The following is a 17697-nucleotide window of genomic DNA, read 5'->3' as shown; positions in this document are numbered from 1 at the left end:
CAAAGATTGAAGCGACGGCTACCCGAGCCAAAACAAAGACGAAAGCGGTGACAAAAGACGGCAAGGCCGAGAAGAGCCTTGGAAAAGCGGTGGAGGGTGAGAAGAAGGTGTTCGTGGATATTACTAGGGAGTCGGATGGAAGGATAGGAGATGTGTTGTGGCTGCAGTTTGGAGGTAGAGAATTAAGGGGTAGGGAGGACGTGCTGGGTCGTTGCTTAGTCGGTAGGTGGGGTAATGGGTTGGTGGTGGAGTCAAAGATGGCCTCGTTTAGGAAATAGGGGGAGTGCTTTTGGAATCTTAAGAAAGGCGTGAAAGTTATGAAGGTGGGAGGAGCTTTCTTTTTGCTGGAGTTTGAAGATTAGGAGGAGGCAGAGAGAGTATTAAAGAGGGGGATGCGTCGCTACAAGGATAAATTGTTGCATTTGGAGAGATGGAGTGAGGAGGCAGGATGCTTGCGCTTAGGAAGTTCAGCAAAAGAAGTGTGGGTTAGGGTGGTGGGTATCCGGCTTCACTGTTGGAGTGGAGGGAAGTTTAAAAAAATTGGTGACTGCTGTGAAGGTCTCCTTGAGGTAGATGAAGAAACAAAAAGGTTTTCTCAGCTCCAAGAGGCCAGAATTTTGGTGAAGGGGTGGGGGGAAGATTTTCCGGGGATGTTGCATTTAGTGGTGAATTCTTATTGTTATGCAGTCCAGTTGTGGTGGGAGGTGCCGCTGTGGGTTTCTGCAGTGGTGTCGATGAATAAATTGAAAGGGAGTGAGGGGAAAAGGTTAGGAAAGAGAGGGAAGTAGGTTCACGCACAGGGAGCAGCGATGGTATGGGGAAGGATATTTGGTGTGTAGGAAAGGATGATGGGGCATGTTCAGTCAGAAAGACCAAGGGTGAAAAGAAAGGTGATGGAGACGGAACTGTAGAAATCGTTGATGGCTTTTCGGGCTTTGGAAAGGGGATTGGAGAGAAGGGGGGTGAAAGGGTGGGCTTAAGAGAGAATAGGGGGTCAGTTGCGTTTAATGGATGTAGGCCCGTTTGTTTGGATGCTCGGGCCCAAGGGAATGCAGACCTATTATGTGAAGGCACTACAAACCTTTTAAATTTTGGGTTGGGCCATGCTTTAAGGGAAGATAAGAGGTGCGGGCCCAAGTCGTTTTGGGAGGCGGGGCAGTCCAGTAAAGTAGCGGTGCGGGTTTCGGATCCAGATCGGGTTTTCTTGGACGAGCCTTTAAAAAAGGGTAAGGCATCGGATTTTCAAATGCTCTCTAAGGGGTGGTTTGCAGAAGAAGATTTGGTTTGCAGAAAGGGTTCTAAAGAGGTAGAAGGGGATCTAGGTAGTTTTTCTCCAACGGACGCGTGCCTTATAGAGGAAGCTTCCAGGTACTCCTTCTTTTCGCCCCCTTTTTGTTTTTTGGGGGGGACGAGACTCTTCTTCTTCTTTTTTCTCTAGGGTGGAGGGGGCTTTGATCGAGGTAGAGGAGGGCCATGATGTTGTTGTCATTTTGAAGGAAAACGAAAGGGAGCTATCTGTAAGTCCTCTGAGGGTGTTGTTGGCAGAAGGATGGGATTTTGAGAAGGGCGTTGGTGGGTCTTTCCCGATAAGGGAGGGGAGGGATGGGAGGGTTGAGGAAGAGGGAGGGGATGTGGAGTCGTGGAGGTACAGTTGCTTGGCAAAATTTTGTCATTGTTTGGAAATGCCAACTGAGGGATTTGAGGGAGAGATTTTGAAGCTTCTTAATAGAATGAAGGAAAGAAGAGAACGATTTGAGAGGGTAAGCGGAAAAAAGAGGAAAGGACAAAGATCCTCTAGATTTGATCGAGAGCTAAAGAAACTTGAATGTTCGGTAAATTACAGTTGGTCAAGAGGGGATCGGGGTTATTTGAAGTGTGTTAGATGAGGCTTCAAATCCTTTCGTGGAATGTAAGAGGGGCAAATGATAGAGACAAGAGAAAATTGATAAAGGATGTTATTAAAAATCAGAAGGCGAATTTAGTGCGGCTCCAGGAAACAAAAATTCAGGAGATGACTAGTGGGATTGTGAGAAGTCTCGGGGTAGGAAGATGATTGGAGTGGGGGGCTGTGAATTCAATGGGTTCGGCCGAGGGGGGGAGGGGAGGTTGTGGTGTTTTTCTGGGATAACAGGGTGTTATAGATTGTGGAGATGGAGGTGGGCAAATTTTCAGTCTCTTGTTGCTTCAAGAATTGTGAGGATGGTTTTTGCTGGATTTTCACAGGAGTGTATGGACCCACTTTGAAGTTGGATAGAGAAGATTTTTTGAGTGAGTTGGGGGCCATTAGAAGATTGTGGAGTGAGCTTTGGTGAGTAGCAGGAGATTTTAACATGATAAGATTCCCCTCTGAGCGTAGTAGAGGAGGTCGTCTGTCCTCAGCAATGAGGAGATTCTCATAGGTGGTTGAGGACTTAGAGCTAAGGGACTTGCCTCTTCGAGGGGGCTGTTCACTTGGAGTGGAGGATTTAATAATCGGTTAAAGTCGAGAATTGATCGGTTTCCCATTTCTAAAGATTGGGTAGTTCACTTTCAGGAGGCCATTCAAGTTGTTCTCCAATTCTGATCACTCTCCAATTCTTCTTGATGGGGGAGGGATGAGGAGAGGGCCCACGTCATTTAGATTTGAAAACATGTGGCTGAAGGAGGAGGGCTTTAAAGAGGTGTTGAGAAAGTGGTGGGAGGGGATTCAAGTTAATGGGTCAGCTAGCTTCATTTTGGCTGAAAAGTTGAAGGCCTTGAAACCGATTCTAAGAAGCTGGAATAAAGAGGTATTTGGTAAGGTTGAAACTAAGAAACAGAATGCTTGGAATTTTGGTGGATTTTTGGGACAAGGAAGAGAGTGCTCGTTCACTATCTATGGAAGAAGAGGAAGCTAGGAAGGAGGCAAGAGAGACTTATAAAAAGTGGGTCCTTTTGGAAGAAGCGTCGTGGAGGCAGAAGTCTAGAGAAATTTGGCTTAAGGAGGGGGACAGAAATACAAGGTTCTTTCTTCAGATGGCTAATGCTCATAGAAGAAGGAATCAACCGACTAGAGTAAAAGTTAATGGGAGGTGGTTCACTAAGGAAAGTGAAATTAAAGAGGAAGTGAGCAGAGCTTTCCAAGGCCTGTTGGCAAATCCCAGTGGTCGGAAGCCCAATATAGATGGTTTGATTCTTGAGAGGCTGGAAGATCTGGATGTGGAAGGGTTGGAGAAGCCTTTCTCGGAGAAGGAGGTCTTTAGTGCACTGTCAAGTTTCTACGGGGAGAAAGCGCCAGGCCCTGAGGGTTTCTCAATGACGTTCTGACAGTATTCTTGGGATTTTGTAAAGGTTGAGAAGATGAACTTTTTCAAACAGTTCCATGAGTCTTGGAGCTTTGTAAGGAGTCTGAATGCAACCTTTCTAGTGTTGATTCCTAAGAAAAGGGGGGTTGAGGACTTGAAGGATTTTAGGCCAATTAGCTTGGTGGGAGTGTTATACAAGTGGTTAACCAAGGTGCTGGCTAACAGGCTAAAGGTGGTGTTAGCTAAAGTGATCTCAACGTCTCAAAATGCATTTGTGGAGGGGCGGCATATTATTGATGTAGTGTTGATTGTTAATGAAGCAATAGACTCGATTTTGAAAAGCAATAAGGGGGCGATTCTATGCTAATTGGACATTGAGAAAGCCTATGATCGTGTAGACTGGTCTTTTCTTTCAACGGTATTGGAGAAGATGGGGTTTGGGGAAAAGTGGCGTAGATGGATAAAATGGTATTTATCCACTACTAGATTCTCTGTTTTGGTGAATGAACCCCTACTGGATTTTTTTAGAGCTCAAGGGGTTCAAGGCAAGGAGACCCCCTTTCGCCTTACTTGTTCGTAATTGTGATGGAGGCTTTCAGCTATCTACTGAAGAGAGCAGTTTCTGAAGGTTTTTTATCGCCTTGCTCGCTTCAGGGAAGAAGGGGTCCAGGTCTCTCATTTGTTGTTTGTTGACGATACTTTGATTTTTTGTGATGCAAAGGAGGAGCAGTTGACGTGTTTGTGTTGGCTGTTAATGTGGTTTGAGGCAATTTTAGGGTTAAGAGTGAATATGGAAAAAGTGAGTTGATACCGGTTGGTAGAGTTGAGAATGTGGAAGAGCTGGCTGAAGAGTTTGGTTATAAGGTGGGAAGATTGTCCTCCACTTAGGAATGTCGTTGGGTGCTCCTTTTAAATCTGTTGCCGCTTGGGATGGAATAAAAGAAAGATTCTGTAAGAGATTGGCTATGTGGAAACGTCAATACATTTCAAAGGGGGGGAGGATTACCTTAATTCGAAGTACTTTGTCTAATCTGCTGATCTATTTCATGTCTAATTTCCAACTGCCTAGGGTGGTTAGAATGAGATTGGAGCAGATTCAAAGGGATTTTTTTTTTGGGTGGTGGGGCTCTTGAGCAAAAACCGCACTTACTAAGGTGAGCGATTGTTTGTTTAGAAAAAAGAAAATGAGGGTTTGGGGTTAAGAGTCTTGGGACTTTCAATAAGGCTTTCCTAGGCAAGTGGGTTTGGCGCTTTGCAATTGAAAGAGAAGCCATTTGGAACCAAGTGATTAGAAGGAAATATGGGGAAGAAAGAGGAGGGTGGAGCTCTTGTGAGACTAAGGAGGCCTATAGAGTTGGGTTGTGGAAAGCAATAAGCAAGTTGGGATACCTAGTGACCCCTTTTTTTGACTTTATGGTGGGTGATGTAAAGACAAGTGGTGTGGAACCACCCCTTTGTGCGAGGCTTTCCCTTGTTTATTTGCTCTAGCAACCTCCAAAGAGGTTTGGGTAAATGAAGTTTGGACAGTTGCGGGGGAAAGGAGGGGAAGTTGGAGCCCTTGTTTCACTAGACCTTTCAGTGATTGGGAGATGGAAGAGGTAGGAAGGTTGTTTTGTTGCTTGGATGGGAAGAAGGTTAATGTGGGTGAGGAGGATAGGGTGAGGTGGACAGAATCGAAGGATGGTGTGGTTTTTATAAAGTCTTTGTATAGGGCCTTGCAGCCAGTTTCTCTTGTTTCTTTCCCTTCGAAGATTATATGGAACTCTTATGTGCAACCCAAATTAAGTTTCTTTACTTGGGAGGCTTCGTGGGAAAGAATTCTAACCTTGGACCGTTTGCAAAAGAGGGGTTGGGCTTTGGCTAATAGATGTTTTATGTGTCAAATGTTTGAGTCATTGATCACCTCCTTATTCATTGTGAAAAAACAAGGGAAGTGTGGATGTTGCTCCTTTCTTTATTTGGAGTGTCTTAGGTGTTTCCTTTTTCGATAAAGGAAACACTTTTAGGGTGGAGGGGCTCTTTTGTGGGTAAAAATAGGAAGGCGGTGTGGCAAGTGGGACCGTTATGCTTGTTTTGGGTCATTTGGAAGGCAAGGCATAAAATTGTTTTAGAAGATAGTGTGTTGTCCATCCAAATGCTGAAAGCTTCTTTTGTGTATTTACTTTGGTCGGGGACCAAATTGTGGATAAAAGGTGGTCCTTAGAACTTAATAGATTTTATAGATTGGGTGGGTTCGCGATGAGGGAAAAGGTTTTTTGTTTTTTCCTTGTTGTTTTGAGTCCAATTGTAAGGGGGTGAGTGTCTCTAAACTGTACTTATGTGGGTCGCTAGTTTAACGCCTTTTCGTAATACATTTCTTTTGCTTATTGATATATATATGTATAAAAAAAAACAAAAAAAAAACTAATGAATGATATTTCTAATGTATGTTTGAGGATGGTTAACATGAATTGATTGTGATGAATGAAGAAAGTTTTCCTTTGCTTGTGGAGTACATTCTTAATTACTTTCTTTTGCTCGACAGACATCATCTTGGGTGAATGCAGATAATCATGCCGGATTGCATTGCTTAGTGCTTAATTTCAAACTAATCTTTCTTGCTTTTGTTAGATATATCCTTACCATCTTTATTATTTTCACTATACACAACACCTTGATCATTTTTAATACATTCCCTATTCTTTCTAGCTCCATGGTGGCCCGATCTGGCTTCCTTGTATATTCACACTATACTTGGCTTGTGCTCCCTTTTAGAGCCTTCAGGTTCTGTCTTTGTTATTCACTTATATAGAAAAGATGGGTTTAGAATAGCAGTGCAATAAATACTGTGCAATTTCATCACCTGTACTAGTTTGTGACATATGTATTGAGCGATTGCCTAAGGCGTGCTCAAGCACTGACCTTGCTTGTGCGAGTATTTACTGCTTTGCAGGGTTTGGGGCCTTTTATTTTCTATATCATGCTTTTCCTTGGAGTTGTTGTGCAGCTGATTTCTTTTTTAACTTTTAAACTTTTAAAGACATCGTGGTTGGAATATGAGCTTAATTCTATGTCTAGTGATCTGTTATGATGAAAGTTTCAAATTGTTCTGCTGACATGAGAGGATTTGCTGATGACATGGAGAGATTTAGGGGCAATATGGGAAGAGGAAAAATAAACAGTAGATAGTGCACGTTTTGGATATTACTTTACATATTAATAATTGAATCTCATATTTTGTATATTTAGGTTATCAAAATCATATATTTTCCACATCAACAGCCCAAAACCTAACTTTCCCAAAATTAAAAATATCTTTAATGGTGCTGCTTTTAAAGGATAAAAAATTTTATTCCATAATACATTTTTAAAAGGTATCATTTAAAACAATTTTTGACTTATGTTCAAATATTGATTAATTTATAATGACATTTCTAATAAAAATATTATAAAAATAATTTGTGGATCCCACATTTCTGCTCATGCGTTTCCCACTCAAATGGCGCGAACTCACTTTTTATTATTTTGAAAAATGATTTTTGAAATGACTTGGAGTCGCCACTTATTTTTGTTTTATTTTTAAAGGGAAAACAAAATAAGAAATAAAACTTTAAGTGTGACTCCTTATTTGGAAAAAGCGATCTGTGAAAAATCGAATCTGGGCTCAGGGGTCAGGTTTCTTATTGGAAAGGTATGGTAATGACCGTACCACCCCTCTAAGCCCCTAAAATGGGTCTCTACTAAATAAAATTAAACAATTATGACAATTGGTAAGGAAATAAATGAATATCAAAATGATCACACATTGAAAGCTAAAACATGCATAGATAATAGTCAAAAGAAGAGTGTGCGCGTACCTTAGCAGCGAGCCATGATGCGCTATAATGAAATGGAGTTAGTGCACAATAATGAACATAAATATGTCACACATGTCACTAAATAGAGCAAGAGATCATCACTAATGGTGGGCCCCACCAAACCCGATTTATTCTTGCATTAATTAATCTCATAAATTCTATTGTTTTTTAATTATGAAAATTACCTTCATGCTTATTAAAAATAGTGAAAAACGATAAAATTATTTTAAAATAAGAGAAAATTTGTGAATGTGTTTGCTTGAAAGAAAATGATAACGAGTTTATTAAAAACAGGATTCTTGGTGACCCTAAACCTTAAGGAAAGATAGAAAATTGACGACTTAAAATTATTTGAAGATTGTAGTGGATTTATAATTATTTGAAGAAAACCGGAATTTTGAAAATTGATTATAAAAAATTGAAATCTTAAAAAAAAATTGAAAATTGGAGTCTTGAAAATTAAATTTAAGAATTGGAGTTTTTGAAATTAAATTTGAAAGAAATTGGAATTTTGGGAATTGAATTTGAAAGAAATTGAAGTTTTTTTATAAAAAAATAAATAAATAAATAAATTTAGGAAATGGAGTTTTGGAAAATTGAGTTCGAAAATTGAAAATATGGAAGTTAATTTTTGATATCAAAACATGAAGAATAATAAAAAAATAAAAAAATGACACATGGTGGATCAAATTTCCATGCTGCCTTCCCACACCTTGAACTCCCAATAGCATCACAGTAGGCGCTTCCCATGTAACCACTGCCACTTCTCTGTAGCTCTTCCTCACCAACATTGCATTCAGGTGACGGATAAAAGTTTGTCTGTCTCTAGGTTACCATGACAGTTGGCTTCTTCACAGGCGAGCATACCAACCAGACGAAGTCATAGGGGTCCTCCAGCTTAGTCGTGCGCCTGCCACTACACGCGCTCTCGTCGTCGATATGGCGCACTCGTTGGTTGCTCCGGCAGCAACGACCTTGCCTACAACAACTCCCACGTTTCTTCGTGTTTCCAACCTGATGCACGCCTCCATTTCCATCATGCCATGGTGGCTAGCATAGAACCTCTGCCGACATTGAAGTTTAGGTCGTCTTCTAGCTCACGAACCACAAGTTCAACAACGTCCAATGGAGGGCATTTGGCCTAGAGAGTAAGGTCCCCAAAGTTGTTGGAGCCTTGTCCATTTGAACAACGTGCTTTATACTGGCATCGATAGTAATGCTCAAGCAATCGAGTGGCTTTGACTGCAACAACGAGAACGAAGATCGCCATCGGCTGGTGGTGGTCACCGAGGCACAGCTTATACCGATAGCTAGTGGACCTTGAAGGCGCGACGCTTCGACATTGATGGCTGGCATACTAAAGGTTCGTGTAGCAGCGCTCTAGGCCATCTCTCTCATCCACTCTCATTGATAGAAAACTAGGAAGATGATAAAATTTTGCCACTAAAGTCCAAATTACTTACCATAAACTAAAATTTGAATAACTCGACTTAAATGCCTTCCCTATAAATGAGGATGAAAAGAGATAGGAGAAACCAAGCAAATAGGCATACATTGACCACCCTTAATCATCAAAATGAATCTCTAATGTCAACAAGAGATGGAAGAAAATAATGCGAAAATGGAAGAAGATGAAGTATACGGGGACTACACCTGGTGGGATTCGCTTAAGCGCTAATGCTCAATTTCCAGTGTTTCGCTACCTTCTCCTCCACAACACAAGTTCTTTCCCTCTTTAGCTCTCACTCTAGCTCTCTTCACCCTCCCTCCAAGTTGCTCACTCTCTCTTACGACCTAGCCCAAAAATCTTGCCCCCCAAGCTATCTTCCTCAAACTAGCAAAAAACACGCTCCTCTCTAACGACCATAATATTCCCAACCACTTGTCATTCTTTGATTCCTCAAGAAAAATGTCACCGCCAACCTACTCCATCATACATGTGCTGCCAAAAAAATAAAAAAGGTGGTAAACATATACTCCCAAAATAACCAAAATAAGGGTCTACATAATTATAATTATTTTTATCATAATCACTTTCTAATTGGCCCTTAATCCAATTTTAGCAAAACAAAGTCACTTTTAAGAAAACTTTAATTAAATGGTTAAATTTATTTTAATGAACTACAAAAACATAAGTCAATTTTCCTACCATATTCAATATTTTCTATAATTTAAATTATTTTTAGTTTTATTTTCCTAATTTTATTTTATTATTAATAAGATAATAACATTCTTGAAAGTACTTAACTAAACTTTCATTAAAATTTAATATTAATAATATCATTTTCATTGAAAAAGAGAACTAACTATTTTTTCATAATTTTCATATATAAAAAATCATGATGAAATCATTTGATGAATAATTTTAAAATTTTCATTTTATACCGTATTTTGAAAAATAATTTAAAGTTATATATAAAAATAAATTTTACTTTGCAACATGAGTTTAATTTATTTGTTTTTATCATTTTTGGAAAATATTTTTAAAATAAATAATTAGAGAATCAAAAGCTTAAAAATAAATAAATAAGTAAGTAGGGATACACAAAAAATGATACAATAGACATACCTGTAGACCCCCTTTGAGGAGGGAAAGGCTGGTAGTTTTTTTTTTTTTAAGGGTTTTTTTTATAGCATTGGAAGGGAGCATTCTGGAGGAGCTGGCAGCACCCGAGAAGTGTGGGGGGGACCCCTCTCCATGCATGGGACCAGCTGCAAGAGACAGGGAAGCCATGCTGCTGATGGGATGAACAGCAAAGGGAAGCCATGCTGCTGATGTGATGAACATCAAAGGGAGGTAATGGCTTGCCCGGGAAGATAGCACCTATTGCCACAAAGACACCAAGAGAGGAATAGGAGGAGGGATAGGAGGAGAGGGCCAGAGGGAAAGGAGAGAAGATTCTTCCAGCTTGAGGGAGAAAACAAGCGAGGTATGACTGCCATTGATATTTCATTTTCTTTATCAGTATACAGCTTCATTCCTTCTTTATATTTTCTATGACTTGTTTGACTATACGTTCTGTCTTATGATTCCTCTTCGGTTCTCGGATTTCTTGGCGGCTATCTTGCCTATTTTCCTTGTGATGATTTGAGAATAGCACGACTCTGTTTTAGTCAGTGCTATGCATCAATAGTTGCTTTGTTTAGTTCTTATCTCCTTGGGACATATTCTAGTTCACCCACCTACAACCAAGCCTGTGGATCTAAACAGGAAATATGGCTTTGGTTGTTTTGTTTGTTTCATTAGTTTATGTTTTGTTTTCTCTTTTGTGTTCTTCTTCTTCCCCCCGTTTTGATGTCTATCTGAGGAGAGCTGGGCATATGAATATAAGGCGTAAAGAGTTTTTGAGTGCTTATGCGTATGAAGTTCCAGACTAGATGAGTTCACAGGGCTCTCTGGCACACCTCTTTAGAGCATATGCAAGGGTCTCCGACACAAGCCAAGAGTATGATTGGTAAGCAGGGTGGCAAACAGACCATAACCAGTGCAGCATATGTGTTTCTTGTGGTTATTTTGGGCATTCTTGGGTACGGGGCTGCATTGGAGTCTTAATATTTGGGGACCGTTTTATCCACTGATTTCTATGAGTAGTACATCAACAAGGAACTCCTCTCTCTAAACCTTCCCGTATCCATGAACCCACTTCTCTCACCACCATGTTATCCATGTCTTAGCTGTTTCCTTGTCATTTTACCCTCCCACGTGCATGCTCCGGAAATCTGGTCCTTGCACCCGAGACACCCAATTCCTTCCTTCTGAGATCATTTCTCTTTTTGGACGAACTTGGATCATCAGGAATGCGCCATGGCGACCATGAGATACCTGATTTGATTTTGCAGTGATTATTTGAGTTTTGGGGACATCTGGTTTGAAGTATTGGAGGAATCATAAGTGGAGTCGCTGTTTGTCAAGATGAAGTTTATGAAGCTTAGACCACAGCCAGACTTCTTTCAGAACTAATGGAAACAGTGTTAGACATGTGGTATCAAAGTTGGCAATGGATTTTATGATTAATGTAGGAGGGTTCATGCTGATGGAGCTCCCGATTCAAAGATGGATGTGGCTGTAAAGCAGTTGGAATGGGTTCCTTGGGCTGAATGATATCAGCCTGAAGCTTGGTCCAAGGTTCGATAAAATGGGGTTCAGAGCTACGAAAGAGGTTGGGTTTTATCCAGATGTCGGCGACGTTGCTCTTGGTGGCGACGGCACTAGCAGCGGTGGTGGTCCGGCGTCGTCTTCTATACGCAACATGTAGCAGTTAAGCGGCGAGGAAGGCGGATTCGTTTATGGAGACTGTTTTGCATGGACACCCCCCCCCCCCCTCAAGCCCATTTCCAAAGCCCACTTGTCCCACTTACTTTCATGCATGCAGTCGGTGGAGAGTGTCACTCATGCATATATATTTGCTTATTTGTGCAACCTCTCCATTCTCAATATCAAGATTCAATCCTCACCCTTTTTAACTTTCAAATCTAATTGTCAAAATCTTCATTTTCAAAGTTTAGTTTCCCAAAATCCTTTCTAATTTTTAAGAGTTTCTATTTCATAATGTTCTTTTTTTTAGCTCCCCAATTCCAAAGTCAAATTTCAAGATTCAAGATTTTAATCTAATTTCCGAAACTCTAATATCTTCCTAAATTAATTTTCAATTTCAAATATTCAACTATTCAATTTCATATGTTTAGATATTATGTTTGTCAATAATTATTTTTATCCCATATATATTTATTCATCTCATTAAAAAAAAAAAAAAACTCCAATCATTAAAGTTCATATTCTTCAAAAATCTGAATTCCAAATCTAATTTTCAAACCCCTAAAAATTCCACTATTCTTTTTATTCCGTTTAAATATTATTTTTCGTTAATTAGTATTATCATCCTATATTAGTTCATTTATCCAAAATCCAATCCTTTAAAAAGATCCAATGTCATAATTTAATTTTCAATCCTAAAATTCTACTATTTGGCTAAATGTTATTTTCTTTAATTTGAATTAGTATCCTGTATTCATTTACCTATTTAAAGTCTAATCCCTCGAAAATCTAACTCCCTAACTTAATTTTTCAATTCTAAAAATTCCGCAATTCGTTCAAATCTTATTTTCATTAGAATTATCCTCCCCTATTTACCTATCTATTTAAAGTCTAATCCTTCGAAAATCGCATGCCTTAACCTAATTTTTCAATAATTTGTTTAAACCTTATTTTCATCAATTAGAATCATTATCCCATATTTATTTTAGTAATTTAATCTTTCAATAATCCGTTTAAATCTTGTGTTCATCAATTGGAATTATTATCCTATATTCATCTATCTATCTAGTCTAATCCTCCAAAAATCCCATGTTTTAATTTAATTCTTCAAAATACTTGTTTAAATCATATTTTCGTAAATCGAATCTATATCCTGTATTTATTAGTTATTCAAAGTCTAATCCATCAAGAAAATCCCATGCTTTAATTTAATCTTTCAATAATCCGTTTAAATCTTATGTCCATCAATTGGAATTATTATCCTTTATTCATCCATCTATCTAGTCTAATCCTCCAAAAATCTCATGCTTTAATTTAATTCTTTAAATATTCGTTTAAATCTTATTTTCATTGATTAGGATTATTATCTCATATTCGTCTATTTATTTAAAACCTAGTTCTTCAAAAATCTCTTGTCTTAACTCAATTTTTCAATCCTAAAAATTTTACGGTTCGTCTAAATTTTATCCTCATCAATTAGAATCATTATTCCATGTCTTTTCAAAGTCCAATCTTTCGAAAACCCTTTGCCTTAATTAAAACTTCAATCCCAAAAATTCTACTATCCATCTTTATTCACCTAAATATTATTCTCGTTAATTAGTATTATAATCCCAAAAATCTTTCGAAATCCTTTAAAAATCCAACGCCCTAATTCAAATTCTCAATTAGAAAAATTGCACTATTCTCTTATTATTCGTTTAAACATTATTTTTGTTAATTAGTATCATTATTCCGTGTTTATTTATTTATTTATTTCAATCATTAAAATTCAATTATTCAAAACCGGATTTTCATATTTAACCTTGAGACTCAAAAATTTCACCATTCACTTTTATTCATTCAAATATCATCTTTGTTATCATTGTTATAAATTTCATGTTTGCTTATTTCTTTTTTCTAAAAATTCCAATAATTAGAGTCCACTTGTTCAAATATCCGACTTCCAAACTTAATTTTCAAAATCTCACTATTCACTTTCATCCGTTCAAATATCACTTTTGTCAAAATCCGATTTTCTAATTTAATTTTTAATCTCACAGACCCCACTATTCACTATTCATCCGTCCAAATATCGTTTTGATTAATTAATAACATTATTCCATATTTACCCATTTATTTCTCTTAAAAATCTCAATCATTAAAGTCTAATTCTTCAAAATTCCGATTTCTAAATTTAGCTATCTAAAATTCCAAGTGTCCTATCTTCGAACCTAATTCTCAGTTCCTAATGTTCCGATTACCGTATTTACCCAGTTACTCATTTGTTACCATCATTATTTTTATTACCATTTTATTTGTTCATTTCTAAAAAGTCCACCTTCAAATGATTTTTGAGATTTCCAATTTTCATAAATCAACTTTCATAATTTCTACTTCTCAAATAACTTACGATTCTGATATCTTTCAAAATTTAACTCTCATAATCCCAATTTTCATAACTTAATCTTTTTTTTTAAGACCCCGAACCCTCAAATAATTTTCAAAATTCCAACCTCTATCAAATTCGATTTCTAAAATTCACATTCTCACATTCAACCTCTAAGAATTTGATATTCAAATAAACTCTAAAACTCCAATTTTCTAGTGATCTTCGAGATTCCAATTTTTCAATTAAATTTCAAAAGTCTAATTTTCTCTCAAATAGTTTTAATTCCGCTATGGTTTTCAAACGATCTTCCGCGCTCCTCTTGATTTTAATAAGCGTGAACGAATTTTTCATAATTCCAGAATAATGGAATCTGTGACATTAAGTCATGCTAAATAAACGGGCTTTGGTGGGGGCCCAACATGGGTGACTTTATGATTGATTGATTGATTGATCGCTTGCTTTGATTATCATACGTGATTGATTTATCCTACTCTCTGACATACATGCGATTATTCCTAAATTGTGCACTAACCCTCTCTATTAATAGCACATGGCGGCTCGTTGCCCAGGTATGTACCCATTTTCCCTATAATCGTTGTCTATGCATGTCTCGACTCTTATGTGTGCATGATCATTCAAGATATTCATTGATTTACTCGTCAATTGCCACATCAGCTTCATTTTATTAGTAGAGACCCGACTTTAGGGACTTAGAGGGGTGTTATGGTCTTTTACCGTACCTTCCCTATAAGTAACTTGATTCCCGAGCCTGATCCGGTTTTTCGTAGATTACCTTTTCAAAAATAAGGAGTCGCATTTAGAGTTTTATTTCTTATTTTGTTTACCCTTTTAAAAATAAAACAAAAATAAGTGGCGACTCCAAGTCATTTTTTTTAATAAATAAAATCATTTTTCAAAATCAAAATCGAGTCTGCCATCAAGTAGAAAATGCATGAGCCGAAATACGGGGTCCACAATACCATATAAATTCATTTTATATCATTTTCATGTTCTATAGATATTATGACATTATAAGAAAATCATATATTTTAACTTATTGTTAACCTTTAAATTGAATTTTACATATTTTTTAAACCTTAAATCCATTATCAACTTTATATATCCCTAAAGTATAATTATCCCACTAGTATTTTTTTCTATTATCAATATTAAAATTACTTATTTTTATTAAGTTTATAAAAAGTTTTTGACTTTTAAATACTCTCTTTATTGGCTAAATATACTTACACCCCCTTTGCTTTGAAATTTCATCCAAAATCCCACTTACAGTTCTTGTTATTAAATTTCATTCACCTCCTTCCAACAAAATTTCAAATCAATATGGATGCACAATTTTTAAGAAATGTGAGTCAATGTAATCCTTTCAAAAACCAACCTGAACTTTAATTCAAATTAATATTTGTTTAAAGAAAAATAAAAAAGCTTATTAGGGCTGATTGATTAGTCTCAAATTCTTGAGAAAATAATCGATAAAAAAATCATACAAAAAAGATATAGAAGAAAAAAAAGGGTTTTCGAGTGATTTCCTTACACAACCAAATAATTTAGAATTTTGAATGTAATAGGAATTGGAGAAAAGAATGATGGGAGGTAGAATGGGAAAGCTTTTGAGAAGCCAACAGAAAGGATAAAGGTCCTTTCTTTTCACTTTGCATCACCCACATGGATAAAAAAACAATTAAGCTTCCTTCTAAAGCAGTAAGATTGTTAAAGGGAAAAACCAAATAAATAAAGACAGTTGATTAATGATGATACAACAAAAATGTAAATAAACATATCTGTATGAGTCTTGAACGGGAAGAGAATCAATCATACAACCCCCCAAAAGGCCAATGGCCAAAGGCCCAAAGCAGCATGTGTAGAGGGTAGTAGTGTACATAATACGCAAATCCATCAAACTGCAATATCAGATTCATGTTCTCCTCTCATCACCTGCTGCCGTCTTCTACACTCGCAGTAAAAAACTGTATTCACAACATAACTCCACAGCACAACCACCCCAAACAGACACACCAACCACAGTTTATTCCCAAACCCCATCACCCTCCAGCCACTCACACTCCACCAATCTCCGCCCTCCATCGTCTCCTCCATCTCCCACCCAATACAACCCGACCCCAACACTAGGATTCCCGACAATACCCACCCGCTAAACCTCCTCCCCTCCATCAAACCCCACCCGCTCCCAATCGCATCCCACCCCCATAGCTCCTCCATCACAGAAACCACCACTCCCAGGCTCAGCACCGCCATCAGGTACACCTCCACACCCAACCCCACAAGCGCCACCACCACCGCCACCGGACCCAGACCACCGGCCTCGGCGGCGGCCGCGACTAATGTGCGCTGGAGGAGCACGTACACCAGCATGACGGCGTAGACACAGATGGTGGTGACCAAGGGTTTCTTCCATGTGGTCCTGACGGCCGTGAGCGCCGTGTCAAGAGTGGGGCGCTTTCCGTTGCAGGAGAGGCCGGTGGAGTGGACGGCGGTTATGGCGGCGAGGAGGGAGAGGGCGTAGCATGGGAAGAAGAAGAGGGCGTTGAGGCGAACGAGGGAGATGGCGTAGGCACGTGACTCCTTCCAGACATGGCGAGCCTCGAAGCGTGTTGGGGAGAGGGCAGCCACTGCCTCCAGATGGTAGATTTGGGATTTGATTGGGTGGGAGGAAAGAGATAGGGAGAAGAGGAGGAGGGAAAGCGGGAGAGTGGCGAGGGCAAATATGGAAACAAAAACTTTAGGATTTCTGAGTAGAATTTTGAATGAAGCGAAGAGGGTTTTGAGAGGGGAGAGAAAACAAGAATCTTGGGGCGATTCCTCACCTCTCTCCCGCATCTCCCTCCCTCTCTCACTTCCCATCTTCTTCGTCTTCCTCCTCGTTAGTCTTTACGAGACTACAAGAACAAGATCGGGACTCAGGAGGCTTTTTTTAATTTTACTAAATTACCCTTCATCGTCGTTTACTTCAGTCTCCCTCATCTTTCAAGCACGTTGAAGTCGTTTTCTAACCGTTGGATGGTGACACCTGTAAATATCTAGCTGGATAGGAGAAGCAAGTGGGCCCACTATTTAAGCAGCGAAATTTTTTATCTATTTTATAAAGCTGCGATTCCTGTCAGCTCAGCGTGCATAATGGATCGGAGTCTACAATGCCAGGGTTGGTACATTTAAGATAAGGTCCATTCGATGTAATACAATTTCTTCAACTTTCAGGGGTTTTTCTTTTTTGTTACAGTCAAGCATGTGCAATTTTTCTTTTTCAAAAAAGAAAAGAAAAGAAAAGTTATAAAAACTAAAAAGGATATTTATAAATCCCTTTTAAAAAATATAATATTTTTTAAATTCATGTTTTAGAAAACACGACGTGAAAACAAATTTATAAGATTCTGAAAATAATACAAAAATATATTTTTTTTTATACATATCCAAAAATACTATTAATTAATTATTATCAACTAAATATTTTAAGTCTCATTGGTTTAGTATTATTTATTTGTACTTTTATTCAACAATCTTAAATATTACGAATATATTAAATAATAGAGATTTTTCGTTTGATATATCACTACATTACCTTAAAATCCTCCCTTTATAAATTGTAATTATACTAAAACTTCATGTTAAGTTCACAATTTTATTGTCAATAAAAATTTACTTTAAATAGAATGAGAAAAATTATATATTGAAAAATGATGAATTTCATTGAAATTCGATAAAAATAAAAGATGAAAAATTAAGTATTTATTATAAAAAAATGGTTTTAGACTATAAAATTATTTTTGAAAAAATAGTTGCAAAAAGTATGCCAATATAAAAAAAAAAATTTAAAAATTCTCTTTATTCTCATTCTTTCGCATTCTTATGGCAATTGTAGAAATAAAAAATTTAAAATTAATTTTATATAAAAGAACAACAGTGGCTAGTTAGAAGATCTATATCTGGAATGAGAAA

At 37.7% G+C, this 17697-nt stretch overlaps 1 protein-coding gene across 1 annotated transcript; it reads right to left on the bottom strand.

Moving 5' to 3' along the window:
* Nucleotides 1-15639: 15639 nt before the first annotated feature.
* LOC100241339 (uncharacterized) lies at nucleotides 15640-16605 on the bottom strand. Its single transcript, XM_002270511.2, has one exon. It carries the CDS (start codon nucleotides 16603-16605, stop codon nucleotides 15640-15642), a length of 966 nt encoding a protein of 321 aa, XP_002270547.1.
* Between the last annotated feature and the right edge of the window lie 1092 nt (nucleotides 16606-17697).

The sequence above is a fragment of the Vitis vinifera genome, chromosome 11, assembly GCF_030704535.1.
Source record: "Vitis vinifera cultivar Pinot Noir 40024 chromosome 11, ASM3070453v1".
Taxonomy (NCBI): domain Eukaryota; kingdom Viridiplantae; phylum Streptophyta; class Magnoliopsida; order Vitales; family Vitaceae; genus Vitis; species Vitis vinifera.
This window is presented reverse-complemented; position numbering and strand designations above follow the sequence as displayed.